Source organism: Thunnus maccoyii, chromosome 19, assembly GCF_910596095.1.
Source record: "Thunnus maccoyii chromosome 19, fThuMac1.1, whole genome shotgun sequence".
Classification (NCBI taxonomy): Eukaryota; Metazoa; Chordata; class Actinopteri; order Scombriformes; family Scombridae; genus Thunnus; species Thunnus maccoyii.
This window is the reverse complement of record NC_056551.1, coordinates 17,381,911-17,409,859: the sequence shown is the minus strand read 5'-3', so window position 1 is coordinate 17,409,859 and position 27,949 is coordinate 17,381,911. Positions and strand designations below refer to the sequence as shown.

At 39.0% G+C, this 27,949-nt stretch overlaps 1 protein-coding gene across 1 annotated transcript; it reads left to right on the top strand.

The window, feature by feature from the left end:
• gpsm1b (G protein signaling modulator 1b) lies at positions 1-27,865 on the top strand. The gene is made up of 14 exons (XM_042395706.1): positions 1-282; positions 10,519-10,740; positions 12,222-12,357; positions 12,506-12,648; positions 13,427-13,550; positions 15,055-15,170; positions 15,479-15,634; positions 15,727-15,835; positions 15,947-16,061; positions 18,284-18,354; positions 18,473-18,643; positions 24,950-25,112; positions 25,336-25,541; positions 25,689-27,865. Exons 1-14 carry the CDS (start codon positions 221-223, stop codon positions 25,887-25,889), a joined length of 1,995 nt encoding a protein of 664 aa, XP_042251640.1. The 5' UTR covers positions 1-220; the 3' UTR covers positions 25,890-27,865.
• The last annotated feature ends 84 nt before the right edge of the window (positions 27,866-27,949 follow it).

Here is a 27,949-nt window from a genome sequence, read left to right as displayed (position 1 = left end):
CATTGCTGTGCTGCTCTGTTTGTGGTGAATGAGGGAAGACGAGAGAGTTGGGGGCGGGGGTGGGAAAGAGACAGTGGTAAAGGACGAAAGAGAAAGAGGGAGGGAGGGGACAGAGAAGCGGAACGACTCGAGAAAGAAGAAAAAGGGTTGCTGCTTCAGAGGGGAATAATTGTGAAGGGGCCTCATAGCGGGAGGAGGGAGGCACATTAGTAGCGGCTCTATGGCTCAGTCGGCTGCTAACGGTGTGGACCAGGATGTGGCCAGCAAGCGGCTCCACTCAAGGTAAGGACCCTAGGTGGTACATGGGCAGACAGGGGAGGAGGGGGTCTTCAGCCTCGTAGCTTGTCATATTGAAGAAGAAAGATTGGAGACGGGAGGGAGCGGCTGAAAAGACAGAAAGGAGGGAGAATAAAAGAGGCTGCCAGCTCACTAAAGGAGGAGCTAGACAGGGGTGAACTTAACCAGTCAGCTTTCACTGATTTAAAGCTCAAGACCCAGCCACAGTTGCAGCCAAAGCCCGGTTCCAAGCCTCATTCCTGGCTCGGGTCATTGAGCTGCTGTGGCTGGATTCTGCAGACTGAGAGGAGCCTCATAAGATGTGGACGTAAGAGGGAAATAGCAAAGAGTGTCTGCGTCCAGGTGGACAGTACACACGTGCCATGGAGGTGCAGGATCACACCATATGTGCAGGGTCAAACGACAGATTGAAAAATGACTGACTCCATTAAATTGTTGTCTGATAGATTTGTATACCATGTTCCTTCCCCCCCCACTAATATCTGTGTTATTGTGCTATTTGTGTGTCAAAAAACAGGTTCAGTTTCAACTTTTAACTGTCTTTCAATGCTGGTGTTACATCATATTTGGTGACCCATCAGATTATGTGACCGACCCTGATATTCTTATCATAACCATCTAACCAACACTACAGTTCACAGAATCTGATGGGTCACCAAATATAGTGTATCACCGGTCTCAATGGAGCACTCAGTATGTTAAAGTAATAGTTTGTCTGTTATGCAATATCTCACACTGTGGTATTGAGTTGTATTAATGGACATGACAACGTTTGAACTACTAATAGTCTTCTTCAGGTGACAAAACATATTGTAAGCAGACAGAAACTAGCATTCTGGCCTACTTATTCAAGGGCTGCAACTATTAGAATTATTCCCATTATCAAAAAAAATCTGCTGATTATTTTTTTGATTAACTTATTAATTGTTTTGTTGATAAACTATCTGAAAATGGTGGAAAATGCCCATCCTGTCTGATTCAAATGTTTTTGTTTATCTGCCCAGAGAGTCCAGAACTCAAAGATATTCAGTTTACTATCAAATATTATGAAGAAAAGCATCAATCACTCAGTTTTGAGAAGTTGAAAGCAAACCTTTTGTTGGCATTTTTGCTTGAAAAATGACTGACACCATTAATTGGCTGACTAATTTATGGACTAATCATTGTAGCTCTCTCTATAACTGTATGTTGACAGTGACACTTGGCTCAAGGGAGAGTTCAATGTGTTGTTTACTTGACCCTGTGTCATGCCATATCTCAGACACCACCGATCAGGTTTTGGTGAAACTTGAATGAGAATGAAATGGTTGAGTCTCTGTTTCGTGTTTTGACATTTTAAAAATTACTAATCACAGTAATGCTCATTAGATTAGCGGGGCCTCTTATCTTTGTTAATCTGTCAGGTAGAATAAATCACACAGACCACTGACTGGATTTCGAAAAAACTTCAGGAAATTATGTATCTAATAAGTGCATGGTCACATTTTCAAAAGGAATGGTTCAAGAGATATTTTCTGAAAACCTGATATTACACAGAGCGGGCTGCTGGGAATGTTAATAACTGTTGAGCTATGAAGTGACATTCATAAGCCCTACAAGGTTGTCATGGCCATGAGATACACACACACACACACACACACATAAACACGCATATGATCATATGGCCAGCTCTAACCTCTGTGGTAGCTTTCCCTCTATTTTGCAAACAGATAAAGTCAATACATAACCTTTCTACAATGCGGGTTGTGGATATTTGTGTGTGTGCGCACTTGTGCTTTTTTGTTTGTAGCTTCTAAGGACACACATGTGAGAAACAAAAGGATATTATCTACGGTGCCTTTGTCAACTAACAATACAATAACACGCTTTTGTTTTGCGAGGCTTTTGGCTCCAGTCATTAATTCTATTTATCGGATATTGCAAGATGAAAACCATGTCAGGCTAGAAGCAATTTTCAAAGCTTATGTGTATACTTTAATTACAACATGGGCCTATTCTGTTAAATTAGATGGTAATCTCTGCACTGAAACCTTAGTTAGACTTGCTTCTTTATATAATCTTTGTCCTCACTCGTAAAACAGTTTTACTGTATCTCCATACCTACATTACACACACAGAATTGGCTGCAGAACATAGGCATAGGCATCAAAAGCAGGTGCCCTTAAGTATCCTTAAATATCACCTCATTGTGAATGGATACATGCCTGACACTGGACATGGGTATGTCATGAGATCCATGTCATGTTCTTAACAGAGACCATATCAAGGATCTTATAAATGAGTAATTCTTATTCAGTACATATTTTTAAGCCGCATGTAAATTTAAATTGACTCATTTTGAAGCCAAATGCTACAACAAACCTCCAGTGTGTCAATTTTGGAAGCTCTACAGTAGGAATATTATTCCTCCCTATTATTTTCTCTCACTCTTTTCTTGGACCGCATTGCATGCTACTGCGCCATTGATATTGTGACAGACAACATGATTTAGAGTGAAGAGAAACAGAATCATGGAGATTTAAAAAAAAAAAAAAAAAAAAAAAAAGCAGTTTCACAAAAGAATCAGACAAAAGAAGAAAGAAGTATCCAGCTCTAACTGAAAGAGACATGCACTGCAAGAGGAAAAACATTCCTAGAGAGTTTCTCTTTGGTTGCCCTGACAACGAGCCGTGGCACTCTGTAATTATGGCTGGATTACTACTCTGAGCACAGAGTTTCTTAGCGAGGCCAAGGATCATGGGGACAGTAATGTGGATCTCTGAATATGGAATATGTGAACAGAGGAAGAGCTCCAAGTAAAACAGAGAGATACTGCTTGTTTTTATAAGCAATATTTCATAATATATTTTCAAATAAATGAAAAACAGAACCTAAAGATGTATATCACTTTCACCATGGGATTTAATTGTTAGTGAGATACATTTAATCACAATTACTCACACTTGTTGCTCATTCTGTATATAATATTCAGATTAGGGTTACTAATCTTATTGTATTTCAGCGTTTCTTACTATTTAATAAATGCTAAATCAGATCTTCAACGGAATCTCGTTTGATTGTCCTCTCCCCCTAATTATGTATGACAATAATCTGGGATATTTTGTTTTTGTATACACACATACTATATATATACTTTTATGAAGTGAATACATAATAATCATAATAATAAAAATCAAAAACCCAAATGGAATATGTTCTGTCTGTGGAAAGATTGCAGTTTGAGGGAGAAAGTGTGGGATCAGAATGACGCACAGTTAGAGTACATTTGTTGTGGTGAAGTCTGCATATCAAGTACAGCTGGAAACATAAACCAGAGGCTCAATTCGATTTGAGTTTGTGCAGTTATGGTCATGGTTATATTATGCTTTAGACACAGTTGATCACATGAATGTTTGTGAAATGAAACTGGACCAGAAGAACATTTATTTTTGACTGCTGACACTAATGCTAATTGTTTGAATTGTTATGTTAGTTAAGGCTGTTACAGTTATGTTGACATTATGTGCCATTCCAATATTTAGACCATGTTTGAGGATTTCAACTGTGAGTTCCGAAATTTTCAACACAGTGGAAATGGCCAATGCTGACTTAGATTTTCATTAAATTCATAAAAAACGCATCTGGAGAGGTTGTTTACGGCATTTAGCAGGTACATATTGCAGCATATTCCCAAGTATTTTAGGTTGAAAAAGTTGCATTGTGTAGTAGGGGTCTTCTTAAAGTATTTATCAGTGGCACTCCAGTGAATATCTTATTTTACATCCTATTGTCTTTCAGAGGGAGAAGAAGTACAGTATCCTCTACAACTATGTGAAAAAGGTGCAGTACAGTACCATTTATGGACAGAATGTTGTTATATAGCCTTGAGATGTAGACTAAACTGAGGCCAGCTTGTTTTACACTAACCTTTATTTGACATTGTATATTTTTCATAGATGGTTTCTTTCACTAGTCATTCTGAAAAGGTTACTTACTGAACCCTTAGTTGCTTCATCTTAACTGAATTTTTATATGGCAAAACGTAACCCTAATCTTACCCCGATCTTCTTGCGGAGGAACATGATCTGCACATATTTAAGTATCAACAGTGAAAACATTGTGGTTGGTGATTTGACAAAGGTTCATTGTTCGCATCATGCTGTTTTCCACTGAAATGACAAACCTTAGACACAGTTCAGCTTACATGCAAACTTCTCTTCTATCTCTCTTAACTTACTCCCTGAAACCTGTCTCATATGTTACATGTACTCCGTGCTGCCATGGTAACAGCACTGGGAGACTGTCTTTCTTAGACCACAGGCAGGCTATTATGGGATGAGTGTCTCCCAAACAGACCAATTAGAGCAGTAATCAGAGGGGAGAATGGCAGACTGTACCGCACACATCCATTCTTACACCGACCACAAAGATGGCAAGAATGAAAGTCACTTTGTGAAAATCCTCTCATGCAGACTAATCCCTTTTTTTTGTTAATGTCTTGTTGTCTCCTTGCTTTGCCTTTCTTTTACATATTCATAAATGCATTTTTCTCACTCTTGGTCTGTTTGATTCTAACCCCTCTTTCTGTTTGTCAGTTCTCAGACTACCTCCCATGCAGCAGCCTCCTTTTTTTTTTTTTTTCCTTTTTTGACTTTGATCAAGATGCATTCTAACATATTGGCCTCTAACTTTACAACTTCACAGCTTAAGACTTTTAACCATGTCACCAGGTGCTCTTTAGGCTACACCCTTTTTCCACAAACTGTTTTACAATTCAGGGGTGGTTTACAGACACCCCATCACCATCTGAAGCTGGACTCATATCTTTTTTTCTCATCTTCTTCCCCTCCTCTGTAACCACACCTCTGTAGTTACTCGCTTCAACTGAACTCCTCATCAATATCATGCTCTCGTGAAGACACTGCGCTGATGTCCGAGCATCCATGTTTGATTGGATAGATATTAGCTTTCTATCCTACTGCTTCCATCCTTTACTCCTTCCATACAAGACACATATAAGTCCTTGCCAGTCATGTCCATTGCCTCTTGTACACATGTGAGCTCTTGCTTCCTGTCGACATGCTGAAACCTTGTCTTTGCAGCATCAGAAAGAATCACAGCCTGCTCAGTTCCATACTGCTGATGTAAGCTGAAGGGTCAGTGGTGAGTCTTAACAGCTGATTGGTAAACTACATCTGGCTTTTAGTGTCTCCTACATCATGGATGTGCTTGCTCAAATGTAAATATATTCCCTCTGTGATTGTTTGTAACTGCATGGACTATGTACCTTTCATCCCTCTGGCTACTGCTATTAATGCCTGCCCCACTTTCCTGTTTGCACTGAAGAGTAGCTTTGGCTAATCTTACGACTTTGTGGGTCCTCCTTTGGGGACTTGTTCAGATCTAGTTGCTGGAATTATCAACCATTCAGGGCTTTTTTCCTGCTCAAGCATTTCAGAGCTGGAGAGTTTACCCCCATATTCAAAAGCCTCAACTGTTGGAGAAGTAGGTGTTACTATTTTAAGTCCATTTAATTTAATGTCAAGGAGATGATCTTGCATTTTCAAGAGCCTCATTGACTGTTATCCACAGTGGTAACCAGTTCTGTCCACTTTCCAGAGTTGCCAGCCCTCCTAAAATATGTTTGGAGTACTTTCGCCCTTGGGCTCAGTTATGTTGCCCCAACAACATAACAATCATTTAATATCAGGTCACCCTTTGAGGGAAGGGGCAATGAAAACTTAAAGGTTCAGATGGCTCAATATTTATTCTTGCCTTAAGAATTGGTATTGGGGCCAATTAGGGCATATTTTGATGGATCTGCTCTCCTTCATGACAGCCCACAGTGCAAGGATTTCTCGACATGAAAGAGTGAAAATTAGAATCATAGTGGTAGCGAATTCAAGAAGCTTTGGCGTTGGGGTTGTAAACTGAATGCACCTCAATAGCTGCTGAATTCATCCAAAATTGACCCAGAAATTACAAGTAAACTGATTTATGCTGTAGATTTAAAATTCATTTATCTCAAAAGTGAAATCTTTAGCTTCCACCTATTGTTAGCAGCACACGTGACAGAATTTTAAGCTCGGTGATTGGATGTTTTTTTTTTTTTTTTTTCCCAAATGCACATTGGGAATCGTAGTTAACTTCTTCCCTTGTATCCTTGACTTTTTTTTATCAGAGAACCAGATATTTTCTAATGCAGTTGTTAATCTTTTGGTCTGATGATTAAACCGGGGAGTTTCATGTCCATCCAAATTGTAGACGTGTGTAGGCTTTGGGAAGAATGAATGGGAGTGTGTCTGTAGTTCCCACAACACTAACAGAGTGATTTGTGCTCTCTCTAGCTGATTGCGTCACATAGATTTCAGAAGGGATAGATGATTGTTTTCCATATCTCCCACTCCCAGAGAGTTATAAGCGTCAAAGGAAAAAAAGCAAAAAAACTAAAGACCCTCTGGTTGACGCTCCCATGGTGAGTTCACCCATGGTCAATTGATTTTTTTGTCAGATCAAAGAGGACATGTTTCTCCCTGGCCCGAGGCATCAGTGTCTGACTGAGAGGGGTCATCTGATTGAGTGGTCAAATGGGTAACTGGTATTGAGACACTGTGTGCATGTGCTGTATGCAACAGAGATAATGGAGATGGCAGTGCTGCCTGTCAACAAAAGGAGTGTTCAGGCGTTCTGTAAATGACACAGAGATTGTATGACAAGAAACAAGCGAAAGAGAAGGTCTCCTCTTCACCCAAGACAGACAAACGACTCCATTTATCCCTGCTATTTACACATATTAGAGTCACCTTATGGAATTAACAAAGTTTTTTGTAGTTAAAATGTTTTTTTTAATCACATCTAAGCTGTCCAGATTTTTTATGAGACACGTTAACTTTTTATTAATTCAAGTTTGTACAACCTTGTCAGTTTAGTATATTGCTTCTATGACCTTATGCTTAGCTTTTTTGAGTATATTTTATTCATTTGGTACAGCATTGCATGGAAATGCACCATTACTGAATGGAAATAAAAGAATCATTACTCTGTGTGAAGTTTGAGAGTCATAATTTAATTTAATGTTGATTATAATAAATAATTTCTGTATTGGGTTGGCAATCGAACCAACTATAAATGCCCAACTTAATGAATTAATCTGCATGCAAAGTCTTTGACACAATTTGGGAATTATGGGATTCCCAAGTTGTGGCAATGGGAAAATGAAAAGCTTTAAGTAGTTAATTATTTTAAGACAATTTAGTTGAGAGTCAATATATTTAACATTTGGCTGGTAACAAGTCATAATGTGATGTATTACATTATGTGTTTTGTAAGATGCATCATAAAAATAATTAAACCAAGAATAACAGACAAATAACCTGAACATAAATTTTGAGTTCTCATCCATACGTTTGCTTGCTTGCAGTGAAAGTAATTTAAAGTGTTGACATTTATAAGTCCCTTACCCCCTCTTCATTCACAGTCTTATACAGCATGTCTTGGCTGGTGACCTAATAATGTTTCTGCCGGTGTCAGCAGATAGTTGGATTAGTCTGGGCCTCTCACTGTGCTGTGTGGTCTCTACCAAGGAGGTGCAGGTCACTGGATTAGCGATTCTCTCTCTCTCATCCTTCCTCTCTGTTTCTCATTGGGGCATCGGTCAAGCTTAAAAGTACTGTGTTTGCTTTGTCGTCACTTACTGTCCCCCTGCTCTCACCCACAATGTTTCCTACATTATACCCTCCCTCGATTTTTAAATCGTGTCTTGTTATTGCTAGGCGGAACAATGGATCTCGCTGTCAAAGCTGAGGATAGGTGGAAGAGGATCAAAGGAGAAGGGAACACATTCCTAATTGGGATAGTAAAGTCTGAATGACATAACAGCAGCTGGCTTCTCTGCCTCTTGATTAAATTCAGCCGGATTAGTGAAACATGCCTTCTGTTAGACTTTTGAATCAAAATGTTTTGGCTAAGAAATACATCTGCAACTGGAGCCACTGTTTCGTGGGATTTTCTACTACTCCCTCCTGACTGTCGTTGCTACGAGAGAAGTTCAGCATTTAGTTTTTGGAAGGCTCGAGAGGACTTGAAAAGCAGATGTGATTCTTGGCTGGTCTGGGACAGCGCATAGAACTTTCAGTTGGATTGTGTCCAGGTTCACTGCAATTTTGCTGACATTGTGGATTCCACTGGCGTAATCCAATGGACAATATGGACTTGACAGAAAAAAACAAAGAATCTGGTAGCTGGATATTTCATCTCGATTAGTTATATCAGCTGATATGACTCAGTATTGTATTGTCAGTGATAAGTGCACTGCTTGAATGAACTGGAATATCTCTGTAAAGTGTTGCTCATTACTCTGTTTTTCGGGACATAGGTAGTCTTGTAAAGCTTGCCCTCATGGCATCTGATCATTGCCCTCTGACTGGGGCAGAGAGAGCTATGTGTAGACTGGTTCATCGTGGACCTCGACCTCAAGCTATGCTAAGGCCTTTACGCTTGGAGCTACAGGTGTATGTGGACAAAACACGAAGCAGGCAAAAACACAGGTACCGCTAGAACACCAAAAAGGACCAGTTCTGTGTTAATTTTGTTGCCCCGCAAGCAAACATTGAGAAATTTTTGATAGAAGACATGCTAATAATGTGCCTAAAGCCCTGCCTGGATGTGATCACGTTGGTAATGTAAATTACTGTTAGTTACCAGTTGCAATAAAACCTGTTGGCACAGGTTTACAGAGGTACATTTGCATTTCAATTTACACCTTACACTTATAATCCAAAAGAGCTTGTACCAAGTGAAATAGTAAAATGTGCTTGTACCTTACAAGGAACCAAAGCAGTGATTTGTGCATAATTGATGCCTGTGTCCCTAACATAATCATGTATTATGGTGAATTGCTCCTGGTGAGGCAGATTAAAAGAAAGAAAGAAACAATAAGAACAAAAAAGATGGGAACCTGCTCAGTATAAATTGAGTGATAGACTTGATGAGAGAGGAGGTCTGCAAATGAGTGAAATGTCTCTTGAATGCACCAGTGGAACAAATTGCCAGTCCCTTGAGTTTTCTGCTAAACCAGCAGGTGAAACTACATATGGTGCACATCTCTTTGCTATACTTTTGAATGGTTCCATTTGTAAAACAGATTAGATTCAAGGATAATCCTTGCTTAGCTCTACATTCTAGTACCTTATCTGGAATTTAGAGCTTCAACCAAATTTGGTCAGTCTTTAGTTTATCCTGGATTATACAATGAATCTGGGGTGTATACTACTGGTTACAACTCAGTGATGACTGATGAGGCCTTGTTGTGCTTATTATGAATGTCTTCAGCATGTGCAAACTCATTTTTAAGGATCCTATGTTTAATAGTACACTCTGACACACATTTCTCATAACCAAACACAGTTTTGGCTTGATACATACATCAATCTTACATCTTGCAGTTGTAAAATGCTTACTTTTCAAATTATTAAAATATGTTCAATCAAGTACCTGAATCTCATTGTCCTCTTAACAATAAGGGACTTGTCAATAGACATAAAGTTAACATCTGTTTTACATTCCCCAAGTCAGCGTCATTGATCCAGCAGTTGCCATGGTAAACAACGCATTGAGGAGGTGGTTGGAAGACTCCCCTTCACTTAGCTTTTGATAGTTATGTCTGGAATGTGTGGGTCTATTATATTTCAGCTTAGCAACGTACAGTACTGTACAGTAGCAGAGATACACTTGGATCAAATGGTTGTCACAGGACTGACTGAACATTACTGAACTGCTTGTTTATGTTCACAACATGGACTTTAAACAATATCAGTTAATGAATTACTCAAATATTTCTTCACAGAAAGCATGACTATACAATAATTGTGTACACTGTGGAAAGACAAACAGATTAATCAGCTTAATATAATCAACTATCAATACAAGACAACTGTGTGTCTTTATAAATCAAACTCTTAAAAGACTGACTCATATGAGCAGTAATGAGTGAAAAGTGCAACACCTTTTCAAGGTGCTCATCTCAGAGCCTTAGACTCAGTTGCTAAGGCAACAATCCACAGATGTGGCTATAGAACTTGTTGTCATGGTGATACTGCCAATTTGTTCCTCACTGTGAGAGGATGTTGCACTACCACTGTCCATCTCACTGTACATTGTTTTATCTGTGCATGTACAGTATGTTTATATGGGTTTTCTCTCTTTTCCTGTGTGTGTATGTGACTGTATGCGTGCACCATTCAGGATGGAGGCGTCTTGCTTGGAGTTGGCCTTGGAGGGAGAGCGGCTGTGCAAGGCCGGGGACTTTAAAGGTGGAACAGCGTTTTTTGAGGCAGCTGTGCAGGTGGGCACAGAAGACCTGAAGACACTCAGTGCCATCTACAGCCAGCTGGGCAATGCCTACTTCTACCTGAAGGAGTACGGCAAAGCCCTGGAATACCACAAACATGACCTTACCTTGGCCAGGTGAGCATTTTATCCTTTTAATGACTGCTGTACTCTACACTGTATAGTAGAAGTTGCTCCCAAACCTCCCCGCCTCTACTTGTTTTGAGCTGTCCAAAGGTTTGAGAAAATAGGTACTGGATTAGAGATGCAATGATTAAGTTGTTTAATCGATTAGTTGATCAAAAGAAAATCTGTTGGCAACTATTCATAATCGATTAATCATTTCAGTTATTTTTTTAACAAAATACCAAACATTCTTTGGTTCCAGCCTCTCAAATGAGACAATTTGTTGTTTTCCATATATGATAGTAAATTGAATATCTAAAAATTTTGAACCATTAGTCAGACAAAACAAGCTAATTAAGGACATCAATGTGAGTTGTGAGAAATTCTAACTGCCATTTTTTCACTATTTTTATTTGATCCATCGAGAAAAAAATCGGCAGCCCTATACTCCTATACTGGATATACTCACTCAGTTTACTTACCACTGTGTTCATTTGAATTTGAGAGGGGTATATTCATCCAGTCAGATATTAAGTAGTGTGAAAATTGCTCAACTGTAGACCATCGAGAGTATCCAGTTGTATTTTTGATAAATCACATTCTCCAGCCTCGGAGAAAAGGGACACTAAACACATTTTTTTGTTGCTTGTTGGCTTTGGTGGCTTAAAGCACTTAACAGGTACTAAAATAGAGTACAATATCATATTAATATCAACTTAAACATAGGCAAATTCAATTATTATAAACTGTGAAGAGTCCAATGAATAATCAAGTTTATAAATGATTCACTGTATTAAATATGCATGTGTGATACATCTGTAGCAAATGAAGATGTGAAAATAAGGAATGCTCTTATTTGTGTGCTGATTATGGTTTAATAATTTGTGAAGGCAGCTGTTATCCCACCTCTGAACTGGTGGTTTATTGGTTATAAGTATTCACATTACTACAGTGATGCAGATTTATGCAGAAAGAGCTCTGCTCAGTGCTGAGCTGTTCACCGGTATCTAGGAATAATGTTCTAATGATTCATTTGGTGTACAGAGAGTGTGAGAAGAAGATGATTCAGGTTACAACAGATTTTATTTACTTAACCAGATTTTAATATGTTGACACTAAAACAACGAGCATTCCAAGAAAAAGTGAAGGGACTTCCATATAGTAACAGCTGACAGCTACCAGCTGGATATTCAGCTTGTATGAGTAATCCGGTCCCCCGCAGTGAGTGCAGCTGGTATTTCAGCAGGGAAGTGATTAAAGACCCTGGGGAGATTTACCTTGTTACATTACAGTCTCACCAGGGCCACTGGGAGCTGGTCCCAGGAAGTAACCATGCAATTAAAATGTAGTATATCTCTCAATTAAATCACGTTACAGTACTTTTGATGGCTTTTTTTGAATAAATTAAAAGTAACGTAGAAAGTAGAAAATCTATAGCCTAGTCTTTTCTTCTACCACTGAATATCAAAAAATGTGTTTCTTTGCACCTTCAGAACAATAGGAGACAGAATTGGAGAAGGAAAAGCCAGTGGCAACCTTGGAAATACATTAAAAGTGTTGGGCCGCTTTGATGAGGCTGTGGTCTGCTGCCAAAGACATCTGGATATTTCTCAAGAGCAGGGCGACAAGGTAAGTTTAGTCTTCAAAAAGCTACAATACATGCCTGTATGTTTATTTGGAATTTTTTTTTTAACACTTGATATCTGCAGATCTTTCTTCATCCTTTTTGACATTTTTTTAACCTTTCTATTCTGTGTCCCTTATTGTCTGGCTGCAGGTTGGAGAGGCCAGAGCACTGTATAACATAGGGAACGTGTTTCATGCAAAGGGCAAACAGCAGTTATGGGGCTGCACCCAGGATCCAGGGGACCTGCCTCCTGATGTCAGAGACACACTGCAAAGGGCTACTGGCTTTTACGAGTATGTATTGTTGACAATGTATTGATCGTATACAACACCAAAAAATCATAAAGACAGTGACAATTGAGTTTATCACCGATCTACACAGAAAACTCCACAGTATTGATACATTTGAGAGTATTTGGTTTTCCAAAATTACATACAGAAATCGGCATGTATTGCTGCTTTGATCCCTATTTCCCAACTCACCTCTGGCAGTTGTTACACCTATATCTCTATTGAATACATCTGTGCCTACATGGCACATCTGGATTTGTGTTTTGTTTTTTTTTATCTTATATTTACCCACAAATTTGCTTAGGTTTAAACAACGTATTTGGAAAGCATCTGCAAAAAAGCAAACCTAAAGTCTTTACACAGATTTTGGCTGATGTATCAGTCTTGGTTTTGGTAGCACCACTCTTTCACAATCCCTATTAAAAAAGCAGTCCAGACTGAATTTGGCTGTATCAATACTAACTGCCCTTGGCTAAGATCTTGTACCCTGATATGCAGAATCATTAAACATTTACCTGACTTTGCCACTATTCATAGTTGTCTTTAATCTCACAATCTCTCTCAGTCCCTGATGGTAAAAGCAACCTCACAACATGCTGCCACTGTCATATTTTACAACTGGTATGCTGTGAGAATTTATAATAACTTACCTGCTCCTTGCAGTTAGGTCAAATGGATTACTGAAGGACAAGTAAAGGGTGTGTTCAATTATTAACATATATACTGACAGTCTGCTTTAATATCATATACATACTAGTTGACTTTGCACTTCCCTCTGTAGGATGAACTTGTGTTTGGTCAAAGAACTTGGTGACCGAGCCGCTCAGGGGAGAGCCTATGGGAACCTGGGTAACACTCACTATCTTCTTGGAAACTTTGTTGAAGCAATCAAGTTCCACCGTCAGGTGAGAAATCTAGAACCATATTCATACTTACAGTGCAGATATGAGTTATCAGCCTTGTCGTTGTGCCAGAACAGAACAGTGACCTTACGTCAGCAGTGTACTGTAGCAGCCTAATTTTGCTTGTGACACAAGGTCATTCACCTTCCAGCTATTCAGTAACTTTGTGGCTCACCATGATGTTGTCAGCATTAGCATGTGCAGGGAATGCACTTGATGGGGGAGGAATTACAAATAAAGGGGCACAAAAAATGAATAAAAATGAATACAATTGTTCAATCTCCCCTTATTTATATCCGGTCTCACAAATACTATGATACTACTACACATGATCATGTTTTATGTATGTTTGGTTTGCCTTGTACAAACCATTGCCATACACATTAAAATGTGGTTTGGGGGTGTTTTGGTGGCTTGTGCACATGCTGTGTGGTCAGGGATCTTTGAGTGTCCTCTTTGAAGCCACAGTACCACATGATGAATCTGGGCTTCATCATCATCCAGTTCAGCCTTTTGGTTGTGCTTCTGTCATTTGCAAACCATAAGCAAACAAGTGGTTTCCACAAAATTTGATTTAGTGTTGCGTTGTGATCACATATGTTATCATGACTTGAGCTTTTAGCTTATAGGTGTAGTCAGATTTCACTTCAGTGAGGAAGCAAAGTACAGTTTATGTGTTTGCTTCTTTTTGGGAATACATCTTACCTTGTTTTCCCTAAAATTTTATATGCAAAATAGCAAGACTTACCAATGCACAGCAGGTTTCAGAGAGGAGGTAGGATGGACCTCTCCTTCAAAAAGTATTAAGTATTGTCATTTATTGAACACCTCTTATTTAATAAAAGAAATACAGCAAGGTTGGCAGTGAGTACAAGGACAGGAAGAGGGTAAAGAGTGTTTGATCAAAATGTGTGTTCTTTGCTCGTTGAATGATAATGTGAGATTGCAAGTCATGCTAGCCTTACCAGCTTTTTTGCAAATAATTTTCACCTTGGTGAGTTTTTCAGTGGGTCATGATACATCTCACGCTGCACCAACACAGTGTTCAGAGATTGATGGCCTCTCCTGGAAAAAAAAAATGTAGTAAATTGGTTTCTTGGTGGATCACTGGCAAGTACGGCTTCAGGCTCCGTCAGCTCATGTTCCCTGTTACTTTTCATTGTAAACCACTTGTTTTCCTCTTGGGAGCTAGTCTCTCCTTTCTCCCCCATTACAAATCTATTGGTGTGCTGTGGAGGAGAACATGCTGCTTTTAAAGGGAATCAGATGAGCCGATTTGATGCACCACTGCTGCAGCAGCACCCCCTGGTCATGACATCATGTGCCTAACAGAGCTTGTAACTTGAACTTGTGCAGCTGCCTGTGCTTGTACATTGAGCCAAAAAAATAGGGCCAAGTAAAGTAAAATGACCATAAGAATTTCACTTTTTGTGCCATTGGTTGAACTTAAAAGTGTTTTGCGGATTCTACAGGGGTTGACTTGACCTTGCTGTTCTGTCATTCACAGCGGCTATCCATTGCTAAAGAATTTGGGGACAAAGCAGCAGAACGGCGAGCCTACAGTAATCTAGGCAATGCCCTGATATTCCTGGGCCAGTTCAACACAGCCACTGAGTATTACAGGTGAGAGAAGAGGGCAGTCTGACATCTAGTGGACAGAAGGTGAAGTGAAACATTTTCAACCAAAGAGGAAATGCAACTGAAGTACTAATGAAAAATGAGTAATGCATGACACAAGGACTCCTAAAATCAATTTTTAAAAAATCAATGTTTATTTTTTCACACTAGTTGTCCTCTCAGGTTTGTGTGTCATCTCAACCGCTCCTATTCATCTGTCAACACACTCTCCTCTTACCTTCTTCCTTTGTTGCACTCTACATCTTTTTTTTCCTTTACTCACCTCATAAAGCCCTCTGTTTCTCATTCTGTAGGAAAACCTTGCAACTGTCCAGGCAGCTGAGGGACCAGGTGATGGAGGCTCAGGCCTGTTACAGCCTTGGAAACACCTACACCCTTTTGCAACAGTATGAGAGGGCCATAGACTACCACCTGAAACACCTGTACATCGCCCAGGAGCTTACTGATAGGTAGAGTGAGCACCTTCTAATGCATTCACACAAACGTGTGATGAACACAGGAAGTTTTTTTTACATTTGTGTGTGTGTTAATATCTCAATAGGGTTGGAGAGGGCCGTGCCTGCTGGAGTCTGGGAAATGCATATGTGTCTTTAGGGAATCACAAACAAGCTCTCCATTATGCACGAAAGCATCTGGACATCTCTAAAGAAGTGAGACATTGTTACAAAATTCTAAAAGAAAAATGCACCTTCGGTGAAGTTTAGGTGTCTCGCATTCGACCTAACTTCATCGTCTCGTTCTGTTTGTTGTTTTGTCCTCAGATTGGAGACAGAAATGGAGAACTGACAGCCAGAATGAATGTGGAACAGCTGATGGAGGCGCTCGGGGTCAACGAGAGCGACCTTTCACCCTCCAGTTCAGAGTTTGAGATGCAAGGTGACACCAAAACATTCTTTCTACCTCCTAGACCATGAACTTGTATGGTCCTTAGACTGGTAAATTAAAGGGCAGGAAATAAGAGTACGGAAAGGTGTTATACAGTAATTTCATGGAACTCTGAGGGATGTAACAAAGACTGGATTTCACAAAGTGGAGAGTCTGATTTAAAAGACCCTCCTGTATGTTTGTCATATCCTCTGCATTGAATGGTACAAATGGAAACAAACAAAGAAAAGAATCATGCGGTGCCCTTTCTCCCTGTGGATGAAACAGCTGACTTGCTGAACTGAAGACTTCAGTTCACTTGAGGTCACTGGCGTCTTCTCCACCAGTGTATTAACATGCACTTATGTAACTTGATTTCTTAAATGTCATGTAAGCATGTTACTCAGTTCCCTTAATCCTGACAAGGAAAAGGGTGTGGCAAATGAAAAAGCCCAACTCTGTGTGTGGGCGTTTATTTATGTGTTTGAATGCGTATAGAAAACAGGGACCTGTCTGTTTGCACTCTGCAAACTGTGGTTTAGGGAAGCTGTCTTTGAACTTTACTTGCCCTCCCTTTCTCCTAGACATGGGAACAAAAATGATGACTATTGAGTTCTAGAAAATTGCTTAAATCATGTAGAAACTTCACTGAAGGGTTTAGTAAATAGCCATTTATCGGCCACCTTAAAACTATAGACTTTAAAATCTATTTTCATAAAGTTCTTTCAAATAGGTGCTGCTCTTTTAACTTTCATGTTTGACAAAAATAACATTTGTGGGCTTGAGCAAGCTAACTGGAATACTGTATGTGTACACAAGGTGGCCATTTAAATGTAAAACTAACTAAAGTTCAGACAGACATAACAAGCGAGTGTCTGTGTTATGTCTGAACTGAGGCTAAATATGAGAAAAGCAAGAGGTGTGTATATTTTTGAGTTAGAATGAAGATTCTTGTTTTACCCCCAGCCTCAGAAAGAGGATCTCTTGCTAACACACAGTATGTTTTAAACATTAACCTCAAATAACAAAGTTGATTATTATGATAGATTCCCCTCAAATGATTTGCCAACCCACATAACTGGGAGGATTTGAATCTCCTATAAGGCAGTGTGGAGAAACTGCACAATTTTATCTGTGCAATCAGCCTGGCTTTTGTGTGATGTTTGCTTTCATGAACCCTCCTGTGGGCAGAAACTCACACCCATGTCCTACATTTCCCTCTCTGGTGCAGAGCTGGCAAACAGACTCTTATTATCTCCGACAGGCGTAAACCTGGAGGAGATCGTGTGTTTGGTCGTGTCCATGTGTCTGTCCGAGTAATCTAATCTAATCTCGCATAATACTGGACCTATCAGCCTAATATTTTTTGTGCATATTTATGACTGTATGCTCAAGGACCTCTCATGGTTGCAGTGATTCACAATTGTTGAAAAAACGATTTTATAATGCGTTTTATATCGGCATTGACTGCTGACTTTTCACTTCTCTTAACCAGCCGGTAGGGGCTGCAAGTGATCAACAACCACAGCAAAAGGCATTTTCGGTAATTGCCTAGGCTAAAAACAAGTCTGTTGCAGGCCACATTTTGGCTTTTGTTGTGGCTCAAAGACTGACATCTTGGACCTTAGCATCTGCGGATTAATTCCATACCCGATATGTTATGATCCACTACAGTTAAGCATGATATAAGATGAATAAATCCCTGCTTTTGTTACCTTCGCTGCCATCTTGACTGTAAGGGAGCTGGGAAGGACAACTGAGTGAGATTCGACTCTTCTTTGTTTGGGAGGGGAGAGGGAGGTAGGGAGGGGTTTTACTTTGTGTGGTGTGTTAGAACAAAGTGTTTTAAATAAATATCAGGGTTTAAATTGAGAAGTTTGAACTTATCGTCCTGTTTATTCTTACCTTATTAAGTTTATGCAGTTAGGTGAACCTAAGAGGACAATAGGTTACAATACCATCACACTATTCAATGCATCTTAAAGAAAACTGAGACTATACATGCCCCCAAACACACAATGGAGATTTGCTCTCTACTGAGTGCACTCTTCTAGTTCAGATTGTTTTCCTGGTTGTCTGCCTAAACCTCACATCCACATGGAACATCATGGGACCTATTCTGATATGAAAGGCTGCTATAGAAAAAAGGCAAACAAGGAATGCCTTGTGGCTCATGATACTAAAGTTTTAATGTTATGTAATGTAAGGTTTATATCTGTTTTTTTTTTCTATAGGAGCAAGACCCAAATTCACCAAGAGAAACAGCATGGACAGTGTAGAACTGTGGAAGTACTCTTCAGATAAGGTGATTTCTCATATTACAGTATGACACTCTAAAGGAAAATGTGCATGCGAAGGGGATCCACACACCTCTCCCCAAACAATAACAAGTCCCTCTCCAACAATATCTCCTTTAACTGCAGAACGGTGAGAACCAAGACTTGGAAAGTATACCCAGGAGATCGAAGAGTCAGCTGTCACAGCCAGGTAAAAGGAAAGGCTATCCTGACAGTCAGTCATCAGATGAAAGGCCGTGGTTGGATTCCCCTGTAGACACTGATGACATCACAGTGCAAGTTCCGCCTCCAGTGCCAGTGAGTATTTATAGCTTTACTGTCGTATTAGCTTATAATGCTGACCTAATATCCAATTGTGTTCCTTATGTGGTGTCAGGTATAAGCTTAAATCCAGACAAAGCCAGGCTAGCAGTTTCCCCCCGTTCCTAGTCTTTATGCTAAGCTAATTAACCAGCTCCTGACTGTAGCTTCATGTATACTGCCCACACATGTGAGCAGTATCGATCTTCTCATCTAACTCTAGACAAGAAAGTGAATAAGCATATTTCTTAAAAATGTTGAACTATTCCTTTAAAGGTTTGACAAAGAATAACCTAGCTAACCATTTCATATCTTGGTAAAAATCTATCTTTGGCTTTAGTCGTGTAATTTTTTTAACATTTCAGTCCCCTCAAGTCTTGAATATTGATGTATTTTTAACCATATGATTTAAAAATTTGGAATTAATATTGTATAATAACTGAAACTGTGTATAAATTGTAAGGTTTGTACTCTCCTAAATTATATATTACTGTACTCATAACTGACTCATAACGGACTCATACCAGACTCAGTTTTAGAAAGAAAAAAACCCCCCAAGAATCCAACGATTAAGATTTAAAATATAATTATTTTCTTCTTAATATTTTAAACAGAAAAAAGGTCTGTGTAATTTATAATTGTCCAAGCTCCAAATTCAATTTCATGCCTCTAAGTATTAAGATAACCACCAAAATGTATTATAACCAATCTCTAGTTCACATTCTCTTTGAATCTTAGATCTTCCTGCCTTGTAATTCAATCCCTGCAATCCCACCTGTGAAAAGATGAGATTAATTTTTGTCATAGAAAGCATCAAGGGGATCTAAAACGCTGACCGTTGAATTCACTCAACTACTTTTTCCATTCCTGTCTGTTCATCCCATCCAACACGTCTTCAGGGCTTCTACTTTAAAGAGAAGATTAGAGAAATTAGAGAGATTCAATTGGGAACACTTCCTTTAATTTCCCATGAGATTATACGATAAAATGTAATCATATTGTATAACCTCAGTCACCTACAGTGTAAAGTGTCTTCTCATTAAATGCCAACAGTTCTCAATTTCCTGTGAACTAGATTCTTAATGAATATGTCGTTTCACAGCTGTTGTATCCCTAAAATTTTGTGTCCCCACTGCCGCTATTCATGCTCCATCCCTGTGACAGTGCTAATTGTTGTAATCAGCAAGCTGACATCTTGGAAAGGAGTGAAAATTATTGGGTTGCATGATGATAGTTCATTACAAGGGACTAGAAATAGCATTTGGAACTAAATGTTGGAAATCCTGACATTGAAGCATACCCTTTTCATGTCGTCTGATCTTGTAAAGTCAGTTGCTCATCTGTGAATTTGGGCCACTTTTTTCTTAAAGCTACACAAGTTAAACCTTTTGACCTTGTGATGTCATTAGGATGTATTAAATTAAGATTATTATTAAATGATTATTGTAGTTATCTAAATGAAGTTCACATTCAAACATTATTTCTTATGCACCAGCTGAAATCATGTTTGGGTGCCACAACCTACATACATTTTATTGGTCAACAACAACGTCAATACCCATTTGCTTGTTCCATATCTTTTTGACAATACCACAGTCCTCATCAGCAGAGAGAGTTTACACTCTTGTTGTGGAACTGTAGATATTTTCCCATTTTAGTAGGACTCTTGTTTCTCACACATTGACTTTGAGCTCGACAATTCACTCTTGACCTTGGAAACAGCAGTTAACGAAACAATCTCAGTTGAACTTCCATACTTATGTATGTTCCATAACTATTGACCAAATCACAACTATACAGTACAAACATTTTAACATTTGTGCTGTTACCTGACACATTAATGAATATTTCATTATAAAACGGGTAGTCTTGCAGTCTGATTGGTTGATAAGTGTGGTTTAATGAGTGTATACAACAGCTATGACGTTTAATGTTGTTTTACAGTTCTGTTTTTAATTATCATTCCGTGGCTACCGTTAAAATGTTGCCCTCAATCTGTAAGCAAGCAGGGACGACGCAGACGACGCTACACCAACCACTTTCTCTGCAGCACCATGGTGCAAAAGCTTTAGGATGCGGGCCTTGAAGCAAGAGAGGTAATGTTCGTAAGCACAAATGTGGGAACTCTCTCCAGAACTATTGGCGACTGAAGCTCGGTGTCTGGAGAAAGTGGAGCAGCATCCTCGCCACACTAAGCAATGCATCTTCTAACAAAATGAGTGGACCTAACACGATTGCAAAGACTTTGCAATGTGACCCCGGTAACATTAGACAGTTTTCCATGGGTGTACAATTAATGGGGAACGTTCAAATTAATGTGAATAAATAAACTCTGGTTAGATTGCTGGCTTGAACATTAGTTTAGCAGTTTACTAACGTTGCACAGGAACTGCAGGCAGCCAGGACCTACTTTTTTGTAAATGACTCTAATGTAATTGTTATTCAATTGTTATTTAACAGTTTTTATTGGATTCGGTCTATAAATTCTATATTGTAATATTTGGTAACCGTTTGGTAACCTCGCCTGCGCGTTGGGCCGAACAATGCCCCTAGCTGTGATATAATCACAATATACCATGGCCAGATGAGAGATATTCCTTTGACAATTGACCGTCCTCTAAGCCCTGTTCCCCCTCAGTCATTTTTGCTACGCCTATCAAGCTTTCTGTTCTCGCATGACATATGCAGCCGAAGATTTACCGTTTGATATTAGTGACTTTTGAAACAAAGGGTTCTTGTGCTTTCTGACAAAGTTAGACAAAAGCAGGCTTCTCATTTTTTGCCAGTGATAGTTGATTTTGTCGGCTGAAATGACAAATCTCGCAAGCAAATTTTATCATTTGTAGCTAGCTAGCTGAACAAGCTAACGCTACGCGAGTTGGACGAAAATGTCGCCTCCGGCTGACTTTTAACATTTTCCTGCTGATTTGTTTTAAAAGCACTCTTATAGTGGTCTTAAATATGCACTCCGTGGCTACATACGTACTATAATGCGAAAAGATGAGGCTAAAGATGCATATGTCAAGCAAAACTCATGAGAAAAGAAACAGCATTGTTCTTGTATTGCAGAGTAAAGCTAGTTAGCCCAAGTATTATAAGTATGATGATAAGCAAAAAGCTATATTTGGATTGAGTGGGCATTTTAATTTTTAATTTAATTTTAGTTTAAGGTTGTATGTCTTTTTTAGTTAGATAGCACTTTGGTGATATAGTCCAGGAAGACAATGTCTTTTATTTTCCTCCATTCCATTCACACACTCACATCACTTAATTTCCCTACTCCTCTCACTCTCTTTTGCTCGCATTTCTTTCAGTCTCATCATCATCACGTGTCCCCCTCTCTCTTGTTTTGTCCCTGTGGCCTACTTTATTAATTGGACAATACAGAGAGGGAAGTGAGGAGATCCACACAGAGACCAAGGGGCCAAGGACAGAGGAGATAAATTGCTAGAAGTCATAGCTGACTAGCATGCAATGAGCAAGTAAATGCTAATCACATGGAAGACTTTTTAATGTCCATGTAAGGAAAAAAAAAATATTATAAACAGCTTTGTCTGAATTGAGTGTTGACATTAGTGGTTCTTCTCAGTCGAGGGTAGTTGATCTCTGCTGGTTTCCAGTGCTGGCATGCAATTTACTCATGACTATGCCCTTGCACCCATCTTTCCACTCCCTTTCTCCCCTCCCCCCCTTTGTCCCCCCAGCTCTCCCTCTCTGCTGATAATGTGACCTTGATCAGAGAACTGCCCTCCCCACAGGGTCAACCCCCCTGCCTCCCATAATGAGTTGTTTTCCCACAGTGGGCGAACGGGACAAAAATGGCCTGCAGGAGAGCCACAGAGAGAGAGAGAGTGTGAGACAGAGAGGAGGAGGGAGTGTGTGGTAGAGATTAAAAGAAGGCTGGAATAGAGGGATACAAGAGGAGAGGAAATTAGAGGGAGGGAGTCATGTACAGCAGGGGAGCAAAGAGAGAGAGGGAGAGAGAGAGAGAGAGTGATGTAAAGTGGTGGGTGAAAGTAGGGGAGAAGGAGGTGTGAGCCAGGAGTGTGGACAGAGCAAGAGGGGAAAGAGAGCTCAGAGAGAAATGAGAGAGAGAGAGTAGGGTAGATAGAGGACAAGGAAGAAGTACAGCTGGTAAGATGTTTCATTTATGTTTTACAGCTTGAATAACAACATGGTGCAAAGGATACCAGAGGTTATTATCAATCTCATCCTGCTGATTTTTTTTAAGTACTTGTAGTTTGTGTGTTTGCACTGTATGTGCAGATGTTTTACTTACTTACTGTCTTTCAGGGAGTAGATGCAGTGTCAGTGAAAAACTTTTTATGGAAAACAGCAAAACATTTGTTGTGTTTGAAGCATAGTTTGATTTTCTATTATAAAAGTTGTAATAGAAAACACTCTTCGGAGTGAAATCAGGTGTCTGCTGACCTACTTCACATCTTGCTGTAAGGCGTAGGGATATTTACTTTAACCACTAGTTGTTGTTAAAGGTATTATATCTTGTCCTGTTTTGGTTTTAAATCAGAATAGTTTTTATAGTGAATACTGACTTTTTGTTAAAAACTAGTGGGGTAGTTTGTTACGGCAGGGGAGGAGCGTATATATAAAATGGCTGTTCAGCTGATTAGTTGATATTATTGCCCAAACTATCAATTATGTATCAGCGAGATCGCTCAATTTTAGCTACTACTTATACTACTATATTATGGAGATTTTATCTTCATATGCTTAGAAGCATAGTGTTCGAAGATGAAATACTGTTTTCCCAGTCCTGCAGGTTAAAGGCAAAGAGTGACCGAGGCTTTGGTCTAAGAGGCTGTTTTTAATTATTTATTTGGTTAAGTTCACTGAGTAAAAGGTCGCTTTGCAAATGTTTATGCTCCAGATTTCAGAAGTGTCCAGGTTTTCCCTGCAAAGTTATTCAGGCAACATAGTAAACCTGATTCTTAGATCATACCAATTTCTAAGTAGACACCTTGAAGTTTGTTGGATAAGATCGAGAAAGTACAAATCGTCTATTTTAGTACTTTATCATTGTGTTTGAAGTCATAGCTGAAAGCTTGTTTTATGATGATGTTTTTGCTTTCATCTGACAGTTAAATTAGGTTATTGGCAGTTTTAGATGTTCTTAGATAATTTCTCAGTGAGCCAGCAGCTTTACTTTTATTTTGGCTCAGTGTTGTGTAGAATCATTTTATTGCTGTTGTCCATTTGATCAGCTCTCATTCAGTATCATGACATCACAGCCTGATTGCCTGAATATTTCAGTAGCATTGCTCAAACATAATAAATTCCACATTTGCTTTGCGAGCTCAGTGCATTTGTAGCTAGAATATATTTCACGCATACATTATCCACTTCAGTTTTACAACTGAAGTGGATAATTCACAGCGTGACACTGGGTGAAGGAGCATCTTTCAGGATCTTTCTTGGTGTTATCTCAAAACAAACAATGGAAGAACTACTGACTAGCATTGGGGATGTACAGTACACATAAAATGCATTTGGCCAGTCAGTTTTGCATTCAGTCGAATCATTGATCGGGTGATCATTGATCGGAGCTATATGCTCATTTCCAGCACTGCCAACTGAATCTGAAACAAAGGACTGCTGGTAAATTGAAAATAACTTGTTACTTGGCAGTGTATGGCTTCCACAGCTGTACCTGTCTATATTTTAATCAGATTTTACGGGTTTGTGATATGTGGGCCATTTTACTTAAATGAAAATGGGTTATTTATTTTTACATTTCATGATACAGTATTGTACCACCTCCAGTATCTAGGTCAAGGTAGTCTCTCTAGGAAGACCATCCCTTGTGACTATTATCAGAATATTTTCTGGTCCACATGCCTTTCATCTTGAAAATCCTCATTACGTAACTCATACTGGCATCGATTTTAATTATTTTATCTGCACTTTGAGGAACAGTTCAACATAAACAGGTAGTCCAGTGAAAACAAAGTGAACCAAATTCTCTTTCAGTTCACTTGACGATGCGGAAGTGCAACAAAAGAAGTGAAATAAAGGCCCCCATGAGAAAATGCATTGAGGAATGGAGTAAAGTGGAACAGAGACTAGTTTGGAAACGGGGCAGAATTTGTATTATTATTATTAGTAAAGAACATTTGATCACCTACAGATGTCCTGAGGGTTTGTGATGTACTGTTAAGGAAATCTGTATTCCAGTAAAAGCAGTAAATAAAATGACACGATTTCTAGAGATAAAAGGGTTTAGTCTTTGTGTGTTTATACCGAACAAGAATTAATGTTTTCCCAATTTGTCATTTTTCGTTTCAGAAGTTGGGCCGTGACCCCTCCGATGAAGACTGCTTCTTCGACCTCCTCAGTAAGTTCCAGAGCAGCCGCATGGATGACCAGCGCTGCCATCTTGATGAGCCACAGAACGGTGACAACGGAGAAGGTGCTGCTAACTCCATGCCGTCCCTGAATGAGATGATAGGTCGGTTGAGAGTATTCACATGTTCACATTGTTCAGTCCTGTATAGGCTTGTTTTTAAAGGAATACCTAGACTCCTTTTTAATAACAGTGAGATTTGAGATGTTTGAAGTTCAATGGAATCATGTAAGCATTTTTTTATTTTTCTGTGTCTGTGAAAAATGAATCCCTGTAACACCTGAGAGCATTAAATACATTACATTTTATTTATATTCTCCTCCCCTAGATCCTGCAATTACCACTTCCCCCCAGACCGAGGAGCTGTTTGATTTGATTGCTAGCTCTCAGAGTCGCCGTCTTGATGACCAACGCGTCAATGTTGGAAACCTTCCGGGTCTGAGGATTACCCATAACAACCTGGGTCACCTGGTGGGTGAGGGAGATCATCAAGAACCCAGCGATGACTTCTTCAACATGCTTATCAAATGCCAGGTAAGACCATAATTCATATATAACAAGAGCTTAAGGGTTTAATAATGTGTTTAGATTCTTAATCATTAGTCCTTTTGGAGATGGACTTTGTAGGTAATAGAGGAAGCTGCCTCCATTCTCTAAATGTATCAATCTTTCTGACTGTAGTCCTCCAGGATTGATGATCAGCGGTGCTCCCCACCAGAAGCAGGCCCCCACGCCCCCACAGTGCCTGATGAAGATTTCTTCAGTCTAATCCAGAGGGTGCAGGCCAAGCGTATGGATGAGCAGCGTGTCCAGCTGCCCACAGATGACCAGGACAGCCCTCCGTCCCCTGATCCAGAGCCACCTGGTGGTTTCTCCAGCTAGGACTTGGTGAAAAATGCAGCACACTTACAGAAAAAGAAAAAAAAATAGAAGAAAATGAAAGAAGGATGAGCCAACATTTGAAGAGAGCGCTGAGCGGTGAACTAACAAGATTTCTAAAAACAAGACAGATTCCATGTGCAAAAGGTGGTGTCCCGTCAAATGTTGCTCCTCGTATTAAGTCCTACATGTGTGTAAATATAACAGGAAAACAAGCAGAATTTAAGCGCGGCTGCGTGAGGAAGAAGAAGAAGATACAAGTTGGGATTTTACAAATTTAAAATGCTCTCATGATAACAACAAACGTGAAATATGTACTCAATCTAATGCCTTAATCAGCATTTTTTTCGGACTCAAGATTGTATTTCCTTGTGTCAGATGTGTTTTTAGAAGCACATGATGGGCACACAGTGTAATATGGACAATTAACGTGGAGACCTATGAGTTGAGGAAATCACAAAGATTTAATCCTAGAAACTGTTGTTGAAAACATCCAAGAAATGATGGATTTGCACTGAAATCTAAACCGGTTTTATAAAGACATGAATGATTAAAACAGCCAGATTTGACATAAATTATGCCTGTTTTCTTCAAATATTTATGTATTTTCTTTTTTTCTTAAAACAAGTACATACTATAATGTACATGCCAAATGTCTTTATCAAACAAGTTGAATTTTAGACAAAATGTATCAATTCAATTATTTTTTGATCATTGCTACATTCAATTTTTGTGGTTCCCACTGCTCATCGAGGGCTGGTGTTATTTGTTCAATAACAGTATTAGGGATGGCTATCCAGTGTTAAACTAACTGCTTTGGTCAGTTCAAACTTGAAACCACTGATTTATAATCACGCTTCACTTTTGCTCAGACAAAGTATGATTCATTTCAATTGAAAGACTGACTGAAATATTATTTTCCAAATAAATAATATAGAAATCAGCCTCAATCTCCTCACAGAGTAAGCAGTAACTGAGGTTACTGAGCAAAGAATATGAAATAGCTGCTTATTTTATAGAGTCAATATTAGAGTTGTGTGATAATTCAAGCTCCAATAAATGTTTCTGCTTAGCTTTTAAAGTGACTACAATGCTGCAATATCTGCTGCCCATAGTGTTCTGAACATCTAATAACAGACTACTGCTTACTGCCATTTTTATTACTTAACATAGGAATAGAAACAGATGGATGAGATGAATGTGTCATATTTTGAGGAATCTAAAACCATGAACGATAATGGAAGTGCTAATTCTAGGCTGTGCTGCTGGTATTCTGCCCCCATGTGGTCAAAACCTTGTATTACCTCTGTGAAATACAAGTGCAGTCTTTGGGGATAAAAGGTATTCCCTTTCCTTGACTATTTGTAGGACACAGTTGTAATAATGATATTGTGCTTTCAGCAATTTGTACCATAAATGTGGAGAGTTTTGTAAATCATTTCATAAAAGTAAGAGCCTATCGTCAAAATCGGGGAGGGCCAGGTGTACATTTCTATCCATTTGCTGCCATAAAAGCTCCCCGATGTACAGAAAAAAATCAGCAACAGCAGTGCAAACTGCAGAAATTTTGATTGGCTAAGTGAAAGATTTAGCTGTACAGAGCATCTGTATAATGGTACAAAAAATATTTGACCTTACCTATGGGCTTGCTTTTTCTTTAACAGTAGAGCATACCTCATTTTTGTATCTCAAAGGTTGTGAACCTTAGAGATACTGAGTTCTGAACCCAGATGGATCATATACCAAGTTCATTGTGGTTATGTTTGATTCATCTCTCTTTGATAAAGAACACATTGGGAGCTACAGTTAATATTTTCTTTCTCAGTTTTTTTTTGTGAATTAACATATTTAGAAAGTACCCGGTACACTTCTATTTGTCACTGCCATAATTTGTACATATATATATATTTTGTATTTATGTTCCATTTGGGGACATGAATATGTCCCCTCATGCTTTTAATAAAATGTTTCAGATGTTATTTTGGCTCTGTTTGTTTTTGTAACACTTCTTTTGCATTGATATACCAATGCTGCAGAAATGACATTGTTAACACTGACCTCTA

Bases quoted from the DNA above. Each gene is read 5' to 3' on its own strand.
- gpsm1b (XM_042395706.1), top strand. From the start codon at position 221: ATGGCTCAGTCGGCTGCTAACGGTGTGGACCAGGATGTGGCCAGCAAG. The intron at 12,358-12,505 runs GTAAGTTTAGTC...GTCTGGCTGCAG, and splicing joins CTCAAGAGCAGGGCGACAAG to GTTGGAGAGGCCAGAGCACT. The intron at 18,644-24,949 runs GTGAGTATTTAT...TTTTCGTTTCAG, and splicing joins AAGTTCCGCCTCCAGTGCCA to AAGTTGGGCCGTGACCCCTC.